The sequence below is a fragment of the Equus przewalskii genome, chromosome 16 (genome assembly GCF_037783145.1).
Source record: "Equus przewalskii isolate Varuska chromosome 16, EquPr2, whole genome shotgun sequence".
In the NCBI taxonomy this organism is placed as follows: domain Eukaryota; kingdom Metazoa; phylum Chordata; class Mammalia; order Perissodactyla; family Equidae; genus Equus; species Equus przewalskii.
This window is the reverse complement of record NC_091846.1, coordinates 58,665,573-58,690,874: the sequence shown is the minus strand read 5'-3', so window position 1 is coordinate 58,690,874 and position 25,302 is coordinate 58,665,573. Positions and strand designations below refer to the sequence as shown.

Here is a 25,302-nt window from a genome sequence, read left to right as displayed (position 1 = left end):
TCTTTGACAATTTTTAAAACTATAGACTAATGTCAGAGTAAATTTAGTTGCATATATGAAAAACTAATAAGTGATGCAAATGCACTCCAATTTTTCCACTAATATCCCACATGAAAAATGTGGCAAATGCAGTTTAAAACAAAGTTTTTTTAAAAGCATTGACATAATAGTTAGAAATAATTAGATTTGGTGATTAAAATATCTTTTCTTGATTAAGTCCCAACTGTACCCTTCAACATTTTTTATGCAAGATGGAAAATATAAACCATAAAAAGGCAAGTGAGCTATTCTCTTAGGTGACTACATTGTCTATGCGATCGGCAGGCATGGCCCCCAACAAGATGAGTGAGCTAATCTGCATACTTTCTGTCTTTGGTGCCGAGTTTGGTTTCCTGGGTGTGTCCCCTCCTACTATCATTGTTGTCACAGAGCATGGGGTTTCATAGGTAGAGGTATGTTTAACAGCTTTGAAATTCTTTTTCATCTCTGAGGCACCTTCATCATCACATCAGTCTCATGAAGGACAATGTCATGAACTAATTAACACTTTAGAAAAAATAAATTGGAAGTGACATGATTGTAACTTTCTTAGTGAACTGCAAGTTAAAAGGAAAACCAAAATAGAGAAGAAAACTGAAAAGGACATGTGAGTTACCTCCTTCACAGTTTTCCTAGCAGATAAGTCCAAGCCAACTGAGTGAATGCCTAAATTTAAGAACTAGAACAATGTAAACGTAAAAATTTTTCAGTACTCAAAGTAATGTAAATCAACTAGAGTGATCAAAGTATACAATGTTTCACTGAGTTGAATATTGTCAACATGTAAGAAGATCAATAATCAATTTCGGAATCTTTGATTTACATACATAGACAGATGCCATATCCTTGCACTGTATTTGATTCAGTTACCAACGCTACCTGGCTCATTGCATTACAAAAAATTATCAGCCAAAGACGCTGTTTTATATACAGTGAATGAAAAGAATAGGGTTATCTCAGCACAGAGGTAAATATTTTAAAGATCCACAAACCACATTCAATGAAACAATAGGAACCATAATAATATATCATGAAATATAGTCTAACAATAATGTAAAAACATGAATCTGGTTCTTGTGAATAATTCACTATACAGGAACTTTTGCACCAAAATTCTATATCCATTAGGAAAACAAAAAAAAGTGAAAGGAGAAAATGTAAGACCTCAAATTCCAAATCCTAGTTAATACATAGTGCCATTCCAGTTATAAAACAATTGTACTACTCCAATATGAGAAGACATGTATGTCATATATATGTGTATAGATATATCTATATAAGTGTATAGATATATATGTTAATATATATATTTAGAGTTCATGACTGAATAAATATTTGGTATAAGAAACGACTTTATTTTATGGAGATTTTCTTTATAGCACCCATAATCCAGTGCAACAACAGTTCTAGATGATAAGACCTACATAGCATTTCAATTACAGAACGATTTTAAGGGGAAAACATAGCAGCAGCAATAACAGCATGATTCATTTGAAGAAAATCACATCAAATGGAATTTTGTCCAATGCTTCTAATATTTTGAATAGGGAATCTAATAGCAATGTCACAACAGATTATGATGTCCTGGGATTAAGAATTAGTTTAAAACTATTTATTCAAAATTCTTATGTGATTATCATATTTATGTATATATTTATTTACTACCTGGTAGATACTAAATTCAGAACTCCCTAAAACTAACTTAAGGTTTTTTATTGGAAAAGTTTTCTTAGTTTGACCATAACCACATTCTTATTTCCCTTGGTTTCATTGTAGCCCCAGTCCATCCACATGGGAAATGTCCTGTTTCACAGAAAGATTTTCAAATGGAGAGGAATCTTTATTAGTAGTAAACACAATAAATTGGGAGCAAAACTAAACCAAACATTGCTCCTCCCATTGTGATATTTACAAATTTGTCATAGCTATGGCACAGAGTATGTGCAAATAATTGTCTCACCTTTTCTTTTTTTGCTATTTTGAAATAACATTGTTAAAGGGGTTATCTTTAGCATGTATGTCAGACATTGGCATTAGTTCAAATAAGTGAATACAAAGAGTATGTGAAAATACATACTAGTAATTGGATCACCGTGCGAAACACCTAGAGATCAGACTGAGGTTAAAATTTGCCATATAACGAATTTTCTCGAATTATTTTTAAATAAAAGTTACTAATTGTTTTTGAACTATGTTTGTCTTCATTCTCTGGCATTGTAAGTAATGTTGCCTTTAGTATTATTCATAGCACATATAATAGACTAACCTTTAAGGTAATTTTATTTAAAAAAATTCACAAATAGAAATTTAACCATATAAAATTTGAATAAAATATCTACACATTATTTAACTTTAATACAAATATTCAATATCTGCCAGTATGTATATTGTTGTATTTTTTCAAGTTACTTTATAAAAATGTGCATAATGATGATATATTGCGAGATAATATTATATCAACATGAAGACCTTAAATTTTCTCAATTAGCTGTTTAGATGTTATGTTATTTTTTTCCAATTCCACAAAAAATAACGTAGTTTAAACTGTTAAGACAGTATTTAAATCATGCATCTGAATACCCACATTCCCATTTAAAAAGACAAGAAAACAGAAATCTGCATGTCAGTATTGTTTATAGAATCACAGTTCAAACGTTTAAAGAGATTCAAATTTTTGAAAAAAGATTCATTTTTTTCTCTTTAAAAGTGTTTACTTTGTTCTAGCATACGATAAAACGGCTTAAGTTTCAATAAATATAATAGGTTTTATATTTCTATTTTTAGGAAATTCATTTCAAAAATAGCTGATCTTAATTAATTTTACTTTAAATGTTGTCTGAATGCACAAAGAAATAGCTACATCAAATTTACTTATGAATCAGTAAAGCTGTGATTTTTATTTTAAATAACAAATAGTGATTTTATTTTTACATAATAAATAGCAATTCAAATTAAGCAATTTTAATGAATATTAATAACAGGAAACTGATTTGCTATTAAGAAATGAGAGGAAATAGCAGGAGGAAAAGATCTTTCTCAAACACCAACATCTAACTTTCATTTTTATTATTTTAAATATTTTGAAAAGGTACTTCTTTGATTTTTATTCTTCATTATTCTACATGAGGCTAGTATTCTTAAAATAAAATACATTTCTCATATTTGTCATCAGATTTCTATTGAAATATTTTGATAATATTGATATATCTTATGAGACAAAAAATTATTTACTATAGTTGATGGTTATGAATGTGTATGTTTTACAAACAAAAGCACAAAATCAAGATATCTCAATGTTTTAATATTCTATATTTAATATCTACTTGTTTCTTATTTTGGAAAGAAAATTATGAGTTTGTAAAAAAAAAATAGCTAAATATTAAAAATCCAAAACATTATGTAGTTCTATTCCAATAATCTTTAATGGGCAAAAATGGTTACTGATCAGAATTTTGAAATATATGAATATTAAATATAACATTGAGGAATTAAAATATGTGGCTACAAAGTCAAAAATCTTCACACTCTTATGTCATAAACTCTCCAAAATATCTGAAGGGACCGTAAGAAGTAAACACTGCATCATCCAAGTGTCCATCAAGATAAAAATGAAATATGTTGGGATGGAGAGAAAGAATTTATATTTTTGTAACAAGACAGCTTAAAGACTTGTAAAGTTGTGCTGTTTGGGGTTCATTCGTGAAATGATAAAGCCACTTCTTTTAAACCTCTTGTTATGTTCAGTTTAACAAAATATGTAAAGTACATATTAGTAATGATCTATTTTATTGTATCTCAAATATGAAGACAGCTAAAATTTTAACAAGAAATAAAATTCCTTAAATTATAATTGATGTATAAAAAAGCTTAGAAAAATATGTCAATATATAGTCAAAAAATACTGTATCCTGTGTTCACGGTGCCTTATGACTAAATGCAATGATATTTTAAAATATTTAAACTCTCCCACTGAAATATACATGCAGTCAGCCCCAGAGAAAAATGTGTCCCTGTGTAGGCAACTGCCCTGAGGAATGTATCATTCCTTCTGGATTACTTTTTCCCTGGAGGTAACATTCTCATTAAAAGGATGAACTGATTTTTCTCACACCCAAGGGAAAGCACATAGTGCCCAGGAAAGCTTTTTAAATAGATAAACACGTCACCAGGCTTAAAAGACCAGGAGCCCATCTGTGAAATGCCTGAAAATTTCACCAGTATCTGGTATAGGCCAGGCTCTGAACAGTAATGTAAGTACAGAACAGCAATCATGACTTTCCTTAACTATTTAAAAAACAGCTAATTACACCAGCAAAGCAAAATTAATAATAAAAGTTAAAAATTGAGATGAGTTTTATGTTTAAGTGTTCAAGTTTTATTTCCATTTTTCCTTAATGATCTGAGATTTTTTTTCAGAAAAGTGGACTAAAAGTGAAGCTACTAGGAAAATATTTCCTGTGTTTATTATAGATATATTTAAAATTCAAGAACAGCATCTTTGATGGTTTTCTAATATACATTTACATACCAAAATATTAAGCAGTCACCTAACATTCTTGTGGATACTTCAGCCATCTTTGAAGTTTACGCCAAGGTAAATGGTGTAGTGACTGGCAACTTAGGAAGTTTATAGTATTCACTGAATTCACCTTAGTCTGTAGACATCTATAAACACATGTTTGTTAATTCAGTAGAGGAGTGCCTGCTAAGTACAACGTACAGTTCTAGGATCTGGTGACAGATACAGCGGTTATTCCAAATAGATCTTTTTCCTACTATACCTTTATTTAGATGAATTTTGGCAAGTTAATTAGAGAGAAAACTTGTGATAAAAATAATTCTGGATTATTTAATTTTCTGTTGCACTGAATAGAAACATAATGTTTGTATAGAACAATATAAATGTTGTAAGGTGATATTACTAAGACCTTTTGATTAGGTATGACTGTTAGTTTACTACACTTTCAACGTTTTGAGACGTTATTTTAACGTACTTGAGTTTCTGTTCTCTTCTTAATAGAGAAGGTAATGATTTAATTACGTTGTTTATAGTGGATTTGTCATTGCTACATTTTAAATTCCAGATATTAGAGTTCTCTGTTTATAACAATCTATAGAAATTCCTTTAAGCATTTGAAGAGGAACTCATTTTTACTGAGACTAGTAAATAACAGTTGTAATGATATTTGAAAATATTGAGAATAGAAATAATTTCATTATTGGATTATCAACTAAATTTATAGCACAGCAGATGAAAGAAAATTACCACTGTCTATATCATTAATCATTATGTAGGAGAGTAGTTGCTAAGTTTAGAATATTAAAATGATGAATGATATATCACATGCTTAGTCTACTTTTTGTAATTAACTTTGCAAAAAAATAAGCCAACTATACTTAAATGTTATACATAGTATATATTATTGACACATCTTTGTATAGAATTTATTATGGAATCTTATCTAATAAAAATTAAGTATTTCCAGGGTTGTTTGGATTAAAACCAAAAAATAGAAATTATCTCACACATAATTCCAAAATGTGTTAAATGCAAACAAAATGAGCAAATGTAAGAAAAAAGATTACCAGCTAATTTAGAAACAGCCTTCAATTTTTCGAGAAATAAATACTGATCATACATTTTTTAAATATACTGAAAGTTCAATGTTATCATTTTGAAGGTTAAGAATATGTACGGTAAAGTTAAATAAACTACACTAAGTTATTTCCCTTTCAAAGAGGTTGTACTTTTAGATTTAAAGTATCTACAAGTGACCATATAATTTTGTAACATAACAAACACGGTTAATGAAGAAATTGAAAAATACATTTCAAACTAATGTGATATACATGTGTGTGTATGTGTACATATGTGTATAGAGAGAGATGTTTTCATCTGAATGACATATTCATAACTTTCATAGGTATATAGCAATGATAATTAATTTCTATGTTGCTAATTTTAGAAAGACTCACAGTTGACATACATCCAGTAGAGAAAATCAAAATCTAAATTTCTTTAAGCTCTTCATAAACCAAGCACATTGTTTTAATTTTTACAAATTGAAAATGAGGCAGAAACACAAAGAAAGTTGCCAAAGGACACACCATCTGTAAAGGAAAAGGGAACACAATTGGGAATATTAGAATCATCTTTCTGCTTTGTTGAGACTGGCTACCATTTGGTATAAAATAACAACAAATAGTGTGCAACTATTATTTCATTATTTCAGGCACAGCTTATTAAACTTTCAATGAAGGACAAAGTTAAGATTACATGATCGCTAAACCAAGTCATCAGTAAAAATAAAAATCCAACTGACAGTATATTTATATAGCAAAGCGAATTCACATTTTGTTAAAAAAAAATAATAGAGAAGATAAAATCCAAAATTTCTTTAGAAAGTATGTCGGTGTTTAGTCTTAAAAAAATAAAAAAAGATCTAAACAGATTTGGAGAGTTTAGGAATCACGTGACATTCTCTCTTATTTCTTCTAGCTATACATTACTTCTTCAAGACATACATCAATTTACAAATGACTTACACTAGAACAGTCAGGAATACTGAAGAATATCTTTCTTCTACTCATTAGTTTGTTTAACACACTGAAAAAATTGTCTTGGTTATTTTGTCTCCCCATTTAAAAAAATTTTTAGTCCTAAATCTATTGAATCAGATTTTCCAAGTTATATCTTCCATCCTGGAAGTGATTCTCTTAATATATGATGTTTGACATATTTTCACTGAATTGACCTTTTGCACTGTTTTCAAGTACATCAGCAGTTAGATATTCTGGGAAAAGCTTCTGTTGTGAGCTGTGATTATAATTTCCTTCGATAAGAACATACTTCTTAAGTTACTACTCCAGCTCCCCTTCCTTAGGACGTCCAGGGCCTGTTAGAGTCAGAGCAGTTTACAAAACCTGCTCTGGGAGACTCCAAGTCACCGTAAATCTTTAACGCTTACAACTACATTTCCAATAGAACATTCATATACAGTAAACCAATTTCCTCTGGTTGTAAAATTATTCATTCCGATTTTTTCCTATATTTAATTTTGACTTCCTTATAATATAAACCTACATGGAATCTGCTACTTCATATATTATATATAAAGCATTAATAAATCTGAGCTCCTTGACAACAATGCCTGAAAGCCCATGATTATGATACATAAATTTTAATATTAAAGGAACAAATTTTATTTAAATATGGTTGAAAGTGCAAATGCCCTCATGGTCCATCAGACAATATAATATTATATGAAGCTGCTAGGTTAAGATAATATGGAGGGGGGTGCTTAATCAGCCTAAAGGCACTCAAATTCAAATTTATTATTTTATAAAAGGAAATAGAATTGTTCTGATCAAATAAAACATGGATTTTTTCAGAATTTAGCCTGTGGATTGCCACTTGGCAAGCATAGCTTTAGTGTTTATAAGCACACAATAGTGGAACTTTCTAAACTATATGAGCTACCCAGTTAATCGAAGTGTGAAATTTTAATTACATTCACATTCAAGGAAATTTTTACTTTTTATTTAGATGCCGTGTATTGAAGGTGATTATTAATGAGTGATAAGTCCATAGTGACAATCTAATAGCCACATTTTCACATTCACATTAAGTCATGCTTACATAGTACTTGAATTGTTACAGTAGGAATGATGCGGGTTAATTATATTTTTAATTTAACAATATGAGGGAATGTTGTTTATTTGACTGAGGATACATTTAAAACTCATTAAAGCAAATGGGGAAAATACACCAACTTTTTCTTTTCAATTCTTTCGGGGGTAGGAAAACGATTTGAGTTGCAAAGATTAAACATAATAATAGAGACTATTTTCACTATGTTTAAAATTGGGCACAGAGCTTTTAAATGAAAGTGTAGGCCAAAGACATAGTGGGACAACAAGATGACTCAAGGGCATCCTATGCAAAAAATATCATCTCTCAGATAAAAATTCTCAAATGAACAAAGAGTTCTTCATTAACTTTAAAGTCAAAAGATTATGCAAGCCATATGAAATTAGCAATTTCATAAAATGTATAATTTTAAACAAAGACCCTTTGTAAGTCTTTTCTGTATATACGATTTTGTTAGCTTTGTAGAAGATACTGTAAATTTAGAATCCAAATACTCAATATTGATCTTTTGCATTTTTTTAATTAAAATTTCTAATGAGATACTTAATTTTCATCTAAGACTTGAAGGTCTTTATCCATAACCAGCTAACAAAAAGATCATTGTACTGATCGAACAAGTTAAAATGATGGTATGGTGAATGATTTTGAATATTCTCTGACATATATGAGTAATTTCTGATCTGATTGATCACATATAGAGGCTTCTATGTAAATACACCATTCACTAGCTTTAAAAATTTGGAATAATTATGAAATTGAGGGATACTGCTAGAGTGAAATGAAATTTAATTTACAATTTAACAAGTGCTAGTTCATAACTGTTTATTTTCGTATTTGCTACCTACATGTCAAATAAAAAGAAAAACATGAAGGAAAAGTATTATGTATATTTGTATGCTTTAAGGGGACTTTAGTAAGGGCAGATTTCAGTAATATAAACAAACACACGTACCACGAACTTTACACTTGGGAACAGAGATTTAAAGTCAATGTTAAAATAGGATTTAAGTAAACTTGATAGCTATAAATTTTGCAGTATTATTAGGATTGTGAAATGCCCTTTTCGACTTTAGACTTAAAAATAGGAAAAACATTCTATTGTAATGTTAAAAAGCATGACTTTTGTACAGATAATTTATGTAGATAGATGGCTACAAGTATAAGATATTTACTGATCAAGTATTCATTTTTGCATATCAATTTTTATATTTAATATTTGAAATTTTAGTCTACATGAACATGATGAATCTCTCATAGATAAAACACACTGGTCAAACTCTCTATTGTAGTATCTGACAAAGAACTTTCTTAATCACTTAACATGGAGTTACTGCCATCCTTCATGTTTTACTTAAATAGGCATGTACCTAATCACAAATTGAAAATAAACAGTAATTTTTGGTTTCAATATCCAATATTAAGGTTTTTTTTTTTAATGAACCATACATGAAGATTCTTAAAAAAGGTGTTAGTTGGAAATGCTAGAGGTTATTATTGGTGGTAGAATAAATTTGTAAGAAAACCTAAAATATGCATATTCCAGAACACTGAAAAGCAACACAATTTTGCTACATCCATACATATAATTCTATATTGAACTAGTACAATTCAATTTGAATTGAATTTATATTGTGATATGTTGAAAATATTTCTTAAAATGTAATGATCTGCAAATAAGTTTGTTAAAAATAGACCAAGATAGGGGCTGGCCTGGTGGCACAGCGGTTAAGTTAGCACATTCCGCTTTTTGGTGGCCCAGCATTCTCCTGTTCATATCCCGGGTGTGGACATGGTACCACTTGGCAAACACCATGCTGTGGTAGGTGTCTCACGTATAAAGTAGAGGAAGATGGGCATGGATGTTAGCTCAGGCTCAGTCTTCCTCAGCAAAAAGAGGAGGATTGGCAGTAGTTAGCTCAGGGCTAATCTTCCTCAAAAAAAAAAAAAAAAGTAGACCAAGATACTAATGAGCTTTCAATTTGATAAAGCCACAGTTTCATTTCTTTATGTTAAATTAAAAAAAATTTATCCTTGAAAACATTGTTTCATAATTTCCACATTTAGAATTACATGTGTGTAATTTTGAAACAGTATACATTTATTTTATAGTAGAAATATATAATATTCCTTCATATTCACTGACAAAGATACCTAATTATGAAAAAAACTCTGCGAAAGACTTCCATTTAACATATTTTATTACTTTTCTTCTATAAAATGGTTTTTCTAGTGTCTAATAAAAATATGTCTGATATACTTATCATTATGCAATATATCATTGCATTTTTATTTTGACAGTAAATAGAAAATGAGAAAGTCAAATTATTCTATATTTCCATTACCTCATTTCTCTATGAAATATGTATGTTTTGAGCTTCCAAAGTACTTTTCATAAGTAATCTAAATTACTCTTAAACTAAATTAAGTTTAAACTTTGTTCTTTTAAAAAATGGGTATAAAAATTATTCATTTTATAATACTGATAGAGTCACCATGAAAAATGTTTGACGTGTATCTTATAAGCCAAATGGCCTGCTATGAACAAGGGAAGAAAAGAGTATTGTATTTATTGTCACACTCAACTATTATATTGCATAAAATTCTTTTCTTTTCCCCACTCTAACATTCCTAAAGCATAGAACATGAAAATATAATTTGAAATAAATTTTAAAAGAACTCTAGAAGAAAATTGAGTATGCAATGTTCTCTTTGATAATGCATATTTTTGTATGCCATATACATGCTACATATATTGAGGAAATATATATGGATAGTTATAGAAAGGCATTGAGTTAAATTAAAATAAAATTAATGATAAAGTGCACAGTTGGCAAATGCAATATTAGGTGATACGAGGTTCTTTTGGATATAGATGTTTGATAATTATTTTCATGTACAGGACTAATATCCATCCAACTACTTTAATTTTGTCGTATATTTGTATTGCAAAACAATAGAGAACTTCAAGAGGTTTGAGGAACATTATCTGTAAGTTAAACAGTTAATTTGATAACAATTTGATTACCACTTTCACAACATTTTATTCCTTTTGAAAATCAATTAATTAAATGCTTCTGTCTTCTAGCATTTAAATTGCTTCTTTCGTTGTTCTTAATTCCTCTTTTTCAGAGTAAAATTTATTCTTAAAATTAGTTATACCAAATATTTTGCCACTCCTGCAAATATCTTAATCAGGAGCCATCTGAAAAGTTCAACAAGAGCGTATTTCCAAATGAATCAGAAGCATAGTTGTGGTCTGCTTTATTTTCATTAATTTGGAGTTGCATGACTTTGGGAACAATCCATTGAGCTCTTGAAATTAAGTAGCCAGTTTCTGGCATTTCAGACAAGGACTGAACTATTCTTACTCGTTCCCTTGCTCTACTGAAGAATAATGAAGTGAAAGAAGAAGCGAGAAGGAAGGAGGAATGGGGGAGATGTAAAGAAAAAGGAAGAAAGTCAGAAAAAACTGAATAGGAAAAGAAAATTATATATATTTAATCTGAATAATATGCTTATTACCAAGGATAGAATTACTAATGTAGGGCAAGACACTGGTATCTTAGATTAAGTTTAACGTTTTTCTATATTATGTGTGGATATTTTCATTACACACTAGACTGCTTTTCCTATCGAGGTTGAGGGAACAGTGGTGAGGGACAGATCTGGATACCAAAATTTTCTACATTACATGTGTAAAGTTGGTAATCTTGCCTAAACAAAAGATGTGTTCCAAGTATGAAATTTATGCTAAAGTTGATTAGCTCATAACGTCAATCAATAGTTTAGCTGTAAATTATTTTGAATATTAACATACAAATTATCTACATTTACATGGAATGTACTTACTTTCTCTGAGATAATTTAAGTATTTACACCATAGGCATATATAGATAAAAATAAAATTTTGCAATATCTACCTGGAAATATATTTGTATAAGGTTATGCAAGATATCAAATAGAACAAGCACAAAGAGTAAGCTTAGTTTGCATCCAAACTTTAATTGATGCCTGAAACATTACATATTGTTGTTCTCCAAAATTCTATGGAGAGAATTTGCAGGGTTCCTTAATTTAATCATATACCTCTGATATATCCAATTTAATTATTTATTCAGTGAACAACTGAAAAACTAAAAATCAATATTCAAAACCACACAACTTATGTTCCTTTGTATATTTAATGTATTGGCAGGAAACCATGTATAAGGAGAGAAAAATTCATTTTCAATTCTATACAATTTCATAATTCTACATGTTAAAAAATTTCAAGTTTATTAGAGCAAGGATGAAGTCACTTTTATCCCTTAATACAGTTGGGAAAAATATAATTTAAAAGTTAGAAGTAATCTCTTTTCATAACTCATACAATGGTTATTTTTAAGATTAAAAAACTGTTGAACACATTAGGAAGAGCAGAGTTATAAATGGGCCACCTAAAGAGAGTGTGACAAGATTATGTGAAATAGGACTGGTTTGAAAATAATATTATTATTTTGTAAAGTTTTGAAAAATATATCAACAAACTTTCTTTGGAAGCTACTTATATTGTCCAAAACTACATCTTTCATTTCATGTAATTCTCATCTCTTACTTTTTATGCATCAATTAAGAAATAAAACTTAGTTACATGGAGGATTCCACTTTGCATTAATATTTTATAATTTATACAACTGTCATATTTACATATAATCATATTGGGGAAGTGATTTTGTCTTTTTAAAAGAAAAATAACTTACATTGTGAAGAAAAATTAACAGCAGCCCCAATTGTGAAGTCAAATGCTAGCATTTCTATTTCTTTTCTAATCTTGGGTCTAATATGAAGGAGGTAGATGAATAGTAAGAGATACATCTTGTTTCATGATAACATCATGACATTATTAAGTTTATTTCTTTCCTCTTTGAAAAAAATTTTTGGAAGAGAAAATGTTGCAGAGAATGAGGGATAGCTCACTTCGCTTGGCCCATGTAGCATTACTATTTTTTTTTTTTAATTCCTCAGGGAAACTGTTACCACCTGTTCAATCTGAATTCAAGCAGTTACTGTCAATTTACTTACGGGTGAATGCTGCCTCTTTGTGGCAGAATGCCACGGAAAGTGTTCCTTAAATATAAAGTTCATGAACAGCCCTTGATATTGTACACATTCCAGGTGAGATTATGGGGAGATCCACCAATAGCAATGAAGCACATGGCTCTTTAAGTTTCAGATTTCCTACCCTTAAATACTAACCAAATTCACTGGCAATCCTTATTCAGAGGTGAACAGCTTATATCCACTAACATCTCGCACATTTAGGATACAGATCAACTTCCGATAAAATACCCATCATAATTGTTGAAGATAGTTTTACACAAGTTAAAATATGGAAACTATGGAAAACTGTAGACTGAATAAATAATACTGACATGACAAAATACATAATATTGAGAGAAAAATGAATATGCAATATATTACTTACCATGCTCCATGTATTAGATGAATACTTCAGTAAGGAAAGGAAGTACACAAATGAAATTTCATTAATAAACACATTAAATGACACATTTAGAAAAACGTATTTCCCTGAACCAACAAAGGTGTAATATTATATATATATATAATATATACTTTTAAAATTTGATAATTAGGGGAAAATTTTTTTATCAAGCATAAAAGTTAGCTATTATGCCCTAAATTGTTAATAAGGGAGATTCAGTCAACCACACATGGTTAATCTTTTTGCACCTTAAGTAATCATTACTTCAGTCCCTCATATTTGACATAGTTATCAAGTGTTTATTCAGAAACTATTTAAAAAATTACATGTGCTGGAATACATATGAGACTGTAACAACAGTAGCCCCATCTTACAGAGATCCTGTTTGTGGTTATCATCATTGCTTGCTGCCCAGAGAGACAGACATTGTATAGAGATTTGTACAGTCCATCATTTGGTCTTCTGAGGTGCCAGTACACGTGGATCTGTACAAATGCAACTGGGTTTGGTTAAACAATCAAAAACCGGCTACAATAGTAGTCAAATCAATACATCATTTTGGTTGACTAATAAAAATACTTTTAAATCTTCTCTAATAAAAACAGAAACTTGCACACAATTCTCCCTCGAATGAATGGCCCAATTAATTGCCCTCAATTTTTTTATTTTAAGCATTGGAATACAGTTTTGTTTTGTTTTTTTTAAATTTAAATTACAGATCCAATTGGGTGGGTTGCATTGGCTTTAAGATTTTACCATTAAGTTTTTCATATTTTTAATTATTTAAAATGCTTTCCTGATATCACTTCAGTTTTGGAAATGCAGCTCCTAATATAGTGTGACACCTCTGTGAAAATCATAGGCTAAATAGAGAAGGAAAGAGAAATGCTAAATGTGCATATAAAAATAGGTGCTACAATAAAATATTTGTATATTTCATCAATAAGTTATTTTGACTAATCAATTATGGATCATATAGCTCTGTAGTTTTAATGATTTGTCCACATCTATGGTGATCCTTTTCAAGATCACAATACTTTCGTTTTTTAATTCAAATGTCCAGAATGCATACAAACACATCCTTTAAAAAGAAAGGAAAGGAATGAGAGAGGAGGGAGGCAGGGAGGCAGAGAAAGGGGCGGGGGAGGAGAGGGAGAAACAGAGAGAGAACAAACTTTCTATTAAAGTTGGGGTGTGCTAATCTCTCCACAAAAGCCATTTAGACCCACCCATGGCTTAAAGGGGGAGAAGAAGAAGGGGGGGAAGGGAACAAAAGAGGAAGAGTAGAATCTATGGGCTGCCATCTTCCTCCCTACTTAGCACTTTCAACCACTACAAATATGACTGCGACCTTTAATAATCACCCGCGCAGCAAATTGTTCTCCATAAAGCCCTTCTCCTCTCCTCCCCCACACGCCAGAAGAGAAAGTGATGTGCCCAGTTTACACAAATGTTTCCCCACGTGTAAAATTAAAAGGAAATTGCACACCCTTTCAGTATCTTCCGCCGAAGCTGAGAATCTCGTGCCAAGGCACTTCACCCTAAACGTTGAAACAACACAATTAATCAAATGTGTTCACCGTGTGTGTCTGCTTGCTTGTTTGTTTTAAATGCAAAAGCTCCAAGGGAGTTTCTTTGCTTTTAGAACTGGCTAAATGTGGTCTGTTTTTCCAGCACTTCGAGGTAGTCCGGCTCAACGTTTAGTTTTGCTTTTAACTCCAGATATTCGTTCCGGTTGGGTTCTACAAAGACAGCACTGGGGGGGCTGTAGAGCACCGGTTCCCGCAGCCTGCTGTCCCCTGCCCCCGGGTGCAAATACTGATGGGGGCGTCTCAGGTCATAGTTGGGGGAGAAAGTGTAAGCAGCGGGGCTGCACGGGAATTTGGGATATTCCGGGAGGCTATTGCCGGCGGGGGTGGTGGAGCAGTGTTTGTCTGGTTCTAAAATGCCCCTGTAAAAGCGGTCGGCGTCCTGCACCGGCGACAGTAGGTCCTCCCGGGGCTCGATGGTGCTGACGCTATAGGCGGGGCTCCGCAAGTGGTGGCTTTCCCGCCTCTCCTCCTCCCCCGGCTGCAGCTGCAGCTGCGGCGGCGGGGGCTGCTGCTGGGGCTGCGGTGGCGGCGGCGGCGGCGGCCTGTTGCTGCAGGTGGTGGTTGCTGCTGTAGGTGACCTTGAGCTCGTGCAGGTCTTTGTAATCCTCCACGGAGTTGCCCTCTCGGGAGCGGTAGATGGGGTTTTTGCACATGTGGCCCAGTGGATGGGGGATGTACTCGTACACGTGGCCCGCGGGCGTCTTCACCTTGGGCAGCGCGGGCCCGCGGTGGTGCACGTGCGCGTGCGGGTGGCCGCCCGAGCCGCCGCCGCCGCCGTACACGCTGTACTGCATGTTGAAGGAGCTCACGTCGGAATTGTTGGTGCTGGTGTGGTCACTCTGGTTCTTCTTCCTGCGCTTCATGACCAGCACGAAGAGCCCGGCGGCCACGAAGACGGACATGATGAAAACCAGCAGCAGGCTGAGGATCAGCACCGACAAGGGCACCGACGACGCACCTCCGCCCGCGCCCAAGCCCGCGGGGGCGCCGGTGCTGTTCAGACGCACGGCGGGGGTCACCGCGTTGGTCCTCTCTGGGACCTGGACGGAGGAGGGAGTGGGCGTGGAAACCACCACGTCCGAGTAGTCTGGGCACAGCAGCTCCGACTTGATGGAGCGCATATCCGTCTCAGCGAACTTCTTGGGCGCCTTGCAGATGACCTCGTCCACCAAGACACCCACTTTGAGCTGCTCGACCCACAGCTTCATGCCCACCACGTCGCAGGTGCAATCCCATGGGTTGTCGTGCAGGTCTATTTGGATAAGTGACTTCAGCTGGTCCAGAACTCCACTCACCGGCAAGGAGGTGAAGTGGTTACTCCTCAGGTTTAGCCTGAGGAGGGTCAGGCCTGAGAAGACGCCTGAGGGCATGCTTTGCAGGAGGTTGTTATTCAGGAATAGCAGCTGGAGGTTTGGGACCGGATCGAAAGTCCCAGACTGAATCTCGCGAATGAGATTGTACTGGAGGAAGAGATACTGCAGGCTCTGCAGGCCATAGAACAACTCCGGGTTCAGCCTCTCGATCCTGTTGCCATTTAGGTAGAGGCGCCTCAGGTTGGTGAGATCCCCGAAGGCGCGGTCCTGGATCATCGAGATGCGGTTGTTGCCCAGGTGTAGGAGGTCCAGCCCGGTGGCCTCCAGGAAATCGCTCCTGCGCACGACGGCGATGTAGTTCTCTGTCAGATACATTTTCTTGGGGTTGTAGGGCTTGGGCTGCAGCTCTGCGATGCTCTCGATCTTGCGCTCCTGGCAGTTGACGTTGAGGCCCAGATCGGAGATTTGCAGGTTGCAAGTGCACGCGGTGGGACACTCCAAAGGCACCGGAGATTTGGTCTGGTAGGCGATGCTGGGGCCATAGTTACTGTAGCCCAAGTCCTTGGAAGGCTGCCGAGAGGTGGGGCGCGCCCTGGGCTTGTTGGGTTGGCGGGTCCCCTTAGGGGACTTCAAGGGAGGTTTGTAAACAGCAGAGGAAGAAGTGGCCACGGAATTCACCGAAGCTGGGGTGGTGTGTAAATACCCCGTGGTGCTCAAAGGCGTCTGCGGCCTCATCTCGTAGTCTGAAATAAGTTTCCTTGGGCAAAGTTCCTGCTTGGACACCTCGTCCAAGTCCCGGCCGTGTAAGCGGAAGGGGGTCTCACAAACCACATCCCCCACCAGGGCCGAGTAGGAGATGCTGTCCAACCAATCCTTGAGAGAGATCAGCTCACAGGAGCAGTTCCAGGGGTTTTCCTCCAGCTGTAACTCCACAACTTTATCCATGTGCTGCAACAGCCCCACATAGGGCAGAAGTTTCAGCCGGTTCCCCCGCAGGTCCAAGTGTGTTAAGGGCACAAAACGGAAAAGGTTGTTGGGTAAACTGGACAAGAGATTGTCATTGAGGATAAGCACCTGCAACAAATGCAGTTTCCCAAAAGCATTGGGTTCAATGACACTGATGTAATTGTAATCGACCTGTAGGTACTCCAGGCTCTCCAAGCCAAGGAAGGTATCATCGCGCAGAAGTTCTAGTTTATTATTGTTCAGATGCAATCTCCTTAAACCCCGCAGCCCATGGAAAGCCCCGGTCTCAATGTCCTGGATAACGTTGCTACCTAGATGCAAAATTGAAGCCCCAGTGTAATTGACAAACTCATTGGGATAGAGACGGTTCAAAAGGTTTCCAGACAACAAGAGGTGGTAGATTGGGAAACGAGGAGGGCTAATTTCAGAGAGGCTGATGATCCCCCGGTTTTCACAGCTCACAGTTAAAATGCCGTCCTTTTCCTCACAAGGACATGCATTGTCACAGATTTCCCCATAATAATCGATGGTTTCTGCACACGAAAGGACGAGAGATGTTAGAGCAAACGCTAGAGTCTGCAGCATCCAGCTATGCATTTTTCTGTGAAGGTCCTGTTCCAAAGTTACTGGGGGGCAGCAAGTGTGCATTTTACCTCCTGCAAGGGAGAGAGGAAAAAAGGAAACAACAGAATATGACAAAAATTTAAGGGATCAGTCAGAAAGTCTGTCTCTTCCCTACTACTATTTCTCTGAAATCCAGAAGGAGGGGATATGAATGACCCCCCCACCGCACCCCGTGGAACATCAACATTCTCCAGACTTTATGAAAATCTGATATTCATTTTGATGTAAGGGTTGATTTCATTTTCTAATGAGAACAACAGGAACATGCTGCTCTTTACAAGATAAGGGCAGGTTAGATAAAGTCCCATTTTAGTGTTCTTCCTCGCTCCCCCCTTTTCAAAACCAACCCATAAATATACATAAAATGGCTGTCAGTTCAGTTTCATGGTTCTAATTTAAGAGAAAAGAAGCACCATTTTACAAGGTCCCCCACCTCACCTCTACCCAGCCCCTTTGCCTTTCTTTCAGAACCTCTTCACAGTTAACAGTTCACCGTGAAGCTCTCCCATTTTCACAGAAAAGCAAGGAGCCACAATACTTGGGCTATTCTAAACCGTCGCTGGAAATGCCAGGGTGGGAACCTAAGGAATACTTTTCAGAGGCAAAAAGGATGTAAGATAATGCATTAAAAGGACCCAGAAGAAGCTCTTAAATCACCAATTGTCTTCAGGAGCTTTGAGTAGGGAGAAAAAGGAGAGCGCGTTCGCTTTGATGGTGGACTCCACTACCACGCTATTAAGCACATCAGCGTCCTAATTGCATGCACGGTGCCACTTAGCAGCGCTTCCCTGAGAGCGCCCTACGTCCCCTTCTCTTCATTGATCATGTCAGCGACGCTACCAAACCGCATCTTTAAGCCATTGAAATAGTTATGCACGATGGATTACAAAGAACTCTGCGAAGGCATCCGCAATCCCGGAACGCCTCCCGATACCTGGAGTTTAAAGAGGACGTTCCTACCGCTTAGCCGGAATCAGCTGAAAGTAAACCAAGGACCAGCGCCAAAGCCTCCCTTCCCTCGGGCTCCGCGTCTGTTTGACATGGTATGCAAAACTAACCCTAGTGAATTAGCAAGATTTGGATGAACTACCACTTCGCCAGCATCCCCATCTTTGGAGTTGCTTATAGCATTTAATTGTCAATGCTTTACTCACCCCACCGCCCTTTCTATTCTCGGGGAAAGGGTACTTGGGCTGATGAAGGGGCAAAATAGAAAGGTGGAAGGGAGGAAGAACAGCAAGTGACATAGGTCAGTGCTTTAATATCCGAATTTCATCTCCTCAAAGAATCAATGTGATCCCTCCCCCCTTTTCTTTCTTGCTTTCTTTTTGTCCCCTTAAAGGCTTCCTTCGACTTCCTACTTCGGGTCGACAGCAGCACTCATAAAGGAAAGGACATAAATGGAGCGAGTGTGTGAGTGTGTGTGCGTTTGCGTTGGTTGGGGGGAGGGGGAGGGAACATTTGGTAGAAACGCTGGGCTCGGGGAACCAATGCCTTTTTTCTGGTCAACGTTGTCTTTGCCTCACCACCACTGAAGGCTGATGTCGAATGGCAACCCAAAACTAAAGCCAAGACGTTTCTGAGTCACGGGTTCAAGCCTGGAGACCTCGATCTTGATCCCCAAGCCAACTCCAGCCCGCGTTATTAAGAACCCCTGCATTCGCACGCACATGTGCAAGTGTGCCTGCGAATCATTCACGTGTGGCCACCCAGACGTGTCGAGACGAGTCGGAATCACAGTGTATAAACCTCGCAAGTATCCCCGACCTCCCCAAGCAATGGCAAGCATCTCTCGGCTTAAAAGCGGCAAAACACCCCCTAGGAAAGCAAAATATTTACCTTGAAATTTCGGTTGTCCACTGGATCAAATCTGCACAGCCATTCAGCGGGGGTTGGGTCCCCTCCCCCTCCCTCCCTCCGCTTCCCCGCCCCCATTCACCTCCCACCCCTTCCGACAGCCCCTGGCAAATTGTGTCCAGCCAGTATTAAACTCGAGCGTTTACAACTTTAATTCAGTTCTGCTTAGCCAGGGTCGAAGAGCTTCCTCTCACCCCACTCCCTTTCCCCTCCTCCTTGCCATCAAAGGAGCCCGAAAATTTGAGAAAATAAAGTTGAATGAGCCGAGGAAGGCTGACATTCTGACTGGGAAACGCACCTCCGATGTAAATCGCGGGTGCGCTGCACATTCTCAGATTATCAGATTTTTTCTTTTGGAGGGCGGAGGCGGGGAAACTGTATTCGTTTCCCCCAAAGAATTGAGACCCGGGGTCGTCGCCCTGCACATGCCCGCAGTCAGCGGCTTGGGGCCGCGCGGGCTGGAGCCCAGCACCCAGGCCAGCCCCGCCGCTCCCGGCACACAAGCTCCCACGGCGGCCCAGGCAGGAGCACCCGGAGTTCCCGGACGCGAGGCTCCCCCTCCCCCACCCCGCCCATAGCGAAGGAAGGGAAAAGGGAGGAAGGAGGGGAGGGAGGAGAGGGGAAGAAAGCCACCCCGCCGCCACACACACAGACACACACACAGAGGAGCCTCTTTTGCAAAGTAAACGGCCGACTTACCCCGTCTCACATCTCCTGGGCCCACTCATCATAGCCAGCCTTACAAAAGATAGCTCTTTGGGGTGTGCACTGGGTGTCTGATGCCCAGGCAGGGCAAGGAGGCGGCGAGCAGCGCGGTCCGAGCGGCTGGAGAAAAGAGGCGCCCGGACGCCGCCAGCCCGGGGCCGCCGCCGCGGAGGCGACCGCGGGTGCCGGGGCTCCCCAAACGGCTCTCCCCGGCGCTCTCCGCGGTAGTCGGAGCGGGCAGCGGGGTTGCGGGGAGAGAGGGGGGCGATCGCGAGCGGCGGCTGGGAAGGGAGGGGGAGGGGGCGGCGGAGGACCGGCTGGAGAGGCGCCTCGCGGTTGGGGCCGGGAACCGGAGCCGGGAGGGGCGGGGAGGGAGCTCCTGGAGGGGGGAGGCGCGGAACCCGAGGAGGGGGACGCGGAGAGGGCTGCCTGGCCCCGTCGGCCGCGCCAACGTGACGGTCAGCCCCGCCGAGCGCTCGCACCCGCTCACCCTCACGCTCACTCGCAGACTCGCTCCCACCCGCGCCACCGCGCGATCGCCGGGACCCCGGTACTCTTCGCCGCGCCCCCCAGGCGAGTACTTACAGTTGCCATCTGCATAGGGGGCAACTTTCTCCAAGCCAGCAGCGGCCGCCGCCCCCTCCAGCCGCCTCCGGCTCCTCGCACCCTCCGGCCTGGGTTCGCGCCGGCCGGCCCTCCCCTCCCCCCTCGGCTCTCCTCGCCGTCTTCACCACATTCCCCCCTGGTCAGTGGCGCACGCCCGAGGACGAGCCAGAGGGAGCGGGGCGCGGGGGTGTGCATGCATCGCCCGCCTTCTTCTTGCAGCGCACACTGTACATGGTAGTGAGGGGGCGAGCGAAGGTGGCACCGGCCCCTCGGCTGCTCCGGCGGCGGCTGCGGATCCTGCGCCGTCCTCCGCCCCCAGCGCAGCGGCGACCACCGCGCTGGGATCCAGCCGCCGCTGTCCCCGCGCCGAGCCCGCCGCCGCGGCCCCTAATTAATATTTGTAAGGCTCTTGCATCCTCTGGGCCGTTTCATCGCTCTCGGTGTTTGCAGGGGTTTTTCTCTATTCCTTCCCCAGATGCTGCGCAGGATCGTCATTATTTGGAACTCTCTCTCTTTGACATCCTTTGGGGAGCCTGGGGGGCAGGAACAGCGTTGTTCTACGCCTGTGGCGTGTCCCGGCAGCCCGGTGGCTCTTAAAAACTCAGAGAAAGTCGCGTCTTCCCTCCTGGGCGCTGAGGAGGTGGCAACACGGTAAGCATCGCAGGGGTCTCTGAGACATCTGCTCCGTCCAGTGCACTTGTTTATTGTCGCGCGGCTGGTGCGAGCCAAGCTGCAGCAGACATGATGGGCCCGGGGCGAAGCGGGCGCTCCGTGGCCAATAGATGGCAGCCGAGGGCGAAGGCGTCTCTGGGCTCGGGCGGCGCAACCAGAGCCCCCCTTGGATGTCACATTCGTGGGAGACAGAGGAGTCTTGGACCATGTGCGTAACACGAGCGTGGGACTGTGCAATCCTCAGATTGAAAAAGGGAGGAGTGGAAATAACCCCACCAGTGCCAGGCTTGTTGGCGGTCAGGGACAGATGATTCCAGCCCTGTGCTGATCGTCTGCCTCCCTCCTGCCGTCTAGAATAATACAGCCCCTGCTGCTGTCTCATGTACTTACTGTGAAGGACCCTGGAAGAGGGAGTGGTTCGTCCTAGCAGCAAACAAGGGCTCTAATTTTTTTTTTTTTGAGAATTGAGTTTTATAGGTATGTCTGGGCGATACAAGGGAATGCGAACGACTTTCAGAGAGAATGTGAATATATTTGATGTGTATTAAAAAGCTGGAAAGCCCTAAATAAATGCAGTGTGGATAGAAAACGAGTTTCTTGAAGAGTCACCTGCCAAACTCCACTAACGTCATCTCTACAGTAAGTACTCCTGGCTCTTTCCATGAAACCAGACACTTCCCTCCCCCAAAGAGGGTCTTTACATTTGTAAGTTGTATTTCCAATGTTTGTAATATTAGATCATCCCAGGTATAGAAAAAAAGTTGATCATCATAAGTAGCCCGATGCAGGCTGAGTACACATGTGCCTGTTCCTTTGATAACTGTGTGGTTTTACTACTTGAATATATTTTATCCATTTTCTTATGGATTAATTGTGTTGTATCTTTTGGAATTGTCTTAAACATAATTGATATTATCTTCTTGGTAACATTTGGGATAATATTGTGGTTATAATATCCTGATTAAACATAGGATTAATATAGATTCTGATATATATAGCCACAAATGTATCTTCCCTCTAGCATGCTGAATTAGGAGTGTTCTAGAGGTGATGAATATCATAGTCTTCTGAGGTTTTGCAATATTTCTTGAAGTTTCCTCTGAATCTGTTTAGCAAATATTTTTTAGTTAAGCCATTCATACTTTGTTTGGAAACAATTTTGTTTATTTTGTTTAAATTTGGGGTATGTACATCAAAGGGAGAAAAGAAGTAATCTGTAATATTAGATAATGAAAATGAAATCTTATAATAGAACTTTTTGTTAAATTTAGAAACATTTGGCCTAGGAATGATAGCTACCTGCTACAGGTACATTATATAAACAGACAACTTAAACTTCACTTTTTACTTTGTTTTTTATTTAGTCATTACCTTCTAACATGATATAAGCATTTTATAAAATTTATTTTTTGAAGTATAAAAGCAGTTTTATATTTTCAAAATGAAAGCTTTCAAGTGTCATATTTTAAAATTGCATATTAATTACAGTTAGAAACTTTGGGCATAAAAATGTTAAATTCTATCATAGACATAATTTTCAATGTTGATAAACTATGGAACTTCTGAAAGAGTGTGGAATGGCTTACTCAATTATTGGACTTCTCAAAGCAGGTGAAATATAGCTATTTTAGTTCATTATTTTATCACTTTCCTAAATCTTAACAATTGCATTTAATATCAAGTTTTAGTTTAATTTTTGATTTTGTATTATTTTCATTTTAAATACTTATTACCCTCATAAAATAAATTTTGTTAAGCTAAGAAGTATTAAACATATTTGCAAGTAATTTAGGTTATAGTTTTGTTAGATACACTGATGCTAAAAGTATTCCGGTTTACCTCTTGTGGATCAAATAAATAAATGATGACAACTTTCTACCGTGAACTCAATATTAGGGATGGCCTGAGAAGCCGCCATTACCATTTACCACTAGGTGTCTCTATAAACTACTCTGCAGGAAAGTGAATTTTGAGAAAATACTGTGACATGAAGAGACTAGAACATAAGAACATGGGAAGGAAAACCTCAGGATAATAAGGAAAAGCCTCATTTATTCATCTGTAGACTCCTATTTGCTTTGAATGTTGACTATTTGCTTAGAAAAGAAATAAATGAATCATGTAACAGGGATTGAATTTGAGCCAAGACGTTCATCCACAAGAACAAACGCATCTATGTTTTAGTCTATACTAAACAATATACAGTCATGTGGCATGTATACATGCATTCATGCAGTACCCAAATGAACACACAGGATTGCGTAAACACACTTGGGAGCTAGAAAATGAAATGATTGAGCAGATAGATCTCTCCAGAATTAAGGTCATTAATACTAAATTAAACATTATTTGATCTAGCTGGATATGAAAAGCTGAGAATCTTTGAATCTTTGTCCAAATGTTTGAGAATATATTTATGCATATTATAATTAGCTCATGGTCTAGCACCATCATAGATACATTTCATATGTGGCAATATATTTGGCAGTAATTAGTGCAAATTAGGGACACAATTTGATACCTGCCTATTAGAATTTAAACTCAAACCACAATTAGCATAATTGTCACTTGAAATTCACCATGTATTTTTGTGAATTCATGTATATTATTACTTGGAATTATTGTTTGTGTGCCTTGTGGACTCTTTGGAGAAATTCTTGTATTAATGCATTTCTTAAAATATCTCATCCTATTACATTTGTGCATCACTGTGGGAATTCTTTAGAATATTAAAATGCTAAGTTGAGGATTATAGTCCCTCATGAAGCAACCTAACAGAGATTATAAACAAGGAAATTCTTTGGTAATAATAATGAGATTTCATAAAGACCAATCAGCATCTTTGAAATCTAAAGCTGGTAGATCTTGCATTTCTTTTTGTTAGCCTAACTGGTGCATTAAGATTATAGAATTCTAATGCTAGATTCCAGACTCTCCCCAAATTAACTCTAATAGATTACTTTTATGATAGTAATAATTAATGTCTATACAACCTTATTTAGTAAATGATACATTTTTCAGACCTAAATTATATTTTTACTATCTTTGAAATTGAAATGATAAATACCACATATTCCTAAAAGGAGAAAAGTTTCTCCTGGAAAGGAAAACATGAGTCATCCTTTATGGTTGTTTCTCTATTGCAATTCCTGGACTAAATATCTGTATAGCATATGTTTTTTATCAGTTTGATACATTTGGAATTACAACAGCCAAACATATTATGCAGTGATATTTATCAAATCAAATGGGCAGCTAAACGACTAATTTCACCAAGATTATTTACTCACTTATAGACTTAATTAGTTATTTACAGTCTTAGAAATATGCTCTCAGAGGCATGAAAGAAAGATATACGTAGAATAGACAGTCTTCTTCCTCGCCTCATACAGTTCCTTGTAAATACACTCTGATATTCTTTTGCCAGAATGATGTATTAAAAATTCTTATTTGGAGGACCACTTGGAAATATCTACTAAAGTTTAAAATGCGTGTATCTTTTGAACAATTATATTTTCAGAAGGTAGCCTACAAGTGGACCAAAATACAATGTATGAAACAATATGTAAGAATATATTCATTGTAACAAATGCTTGCATTTGCAAATGGCTAAGGACAGCCTACATGTGTGACTAAAAGAAAAGTGGTACACATCCCTCTATACCTTGGAATACACTTCTGCCTTTCATAACATTGTATATAGGAATATGGTTCTGTCATTATTAGTAGTGTATATAGCATCATCCATATACATTGTTTAGAAAGAAAGAGAGAGAGAGAAAAAAAAGGAGAGAA

The 25,302-nt window shown here is 37.9% G+C and overlaps 2 protein-coding genes across 2 annotated transcripts in view; one reads left to right on the top strand and one right to left on the bottom strand.

Annotated features, from left to right (window-relative positions):
* Positions 1 to 1,373: 1,373 nt before the first annotated feature.
* Positions 1,374 to 20,088, bottom strand: SLITRK5 (SLIT and NTRK like family member 5). The gene is given in 3 exon segments (XM_070579051.1): positions 1,374 to 15,306; positions 15,308 to 17,699; positions 19,507 to 20,088. Coding segments are annotated over 2 exon segments (2,877 nt in total). The 5' UTR covers positions 17,692 to 17,699; positions 19,507 to 20,088; the 3' UTR covers positions 1,374 to 14,813.
* Positions 20,089 to 20,303: 215 nt separating this feature from the next.
* LOC139076366 (serine/arginine repetitive matrix protein 1) overlaps positions 20,304 to 25,302 on the top strand; it is a 150,166-nt gene continuing 145,167 nt past the window's right edge. The window contains exons 1-2 of the mRNA XM_070578537.1: positions 20,304 to 20,583; positions 20,693 to 22,146. Coding sequence (XP_070434638.1) covers positions 20,304 to 20,583; positions 20,693 to 21,432 — 1,020 coding nt within the window. The 3' untranslated portion in view covers positions 21,433 to 22,146. The remainder of the gene's footprint in view (positions 20,584 to 20,692; positions 22,147 to 25,302) is intronic.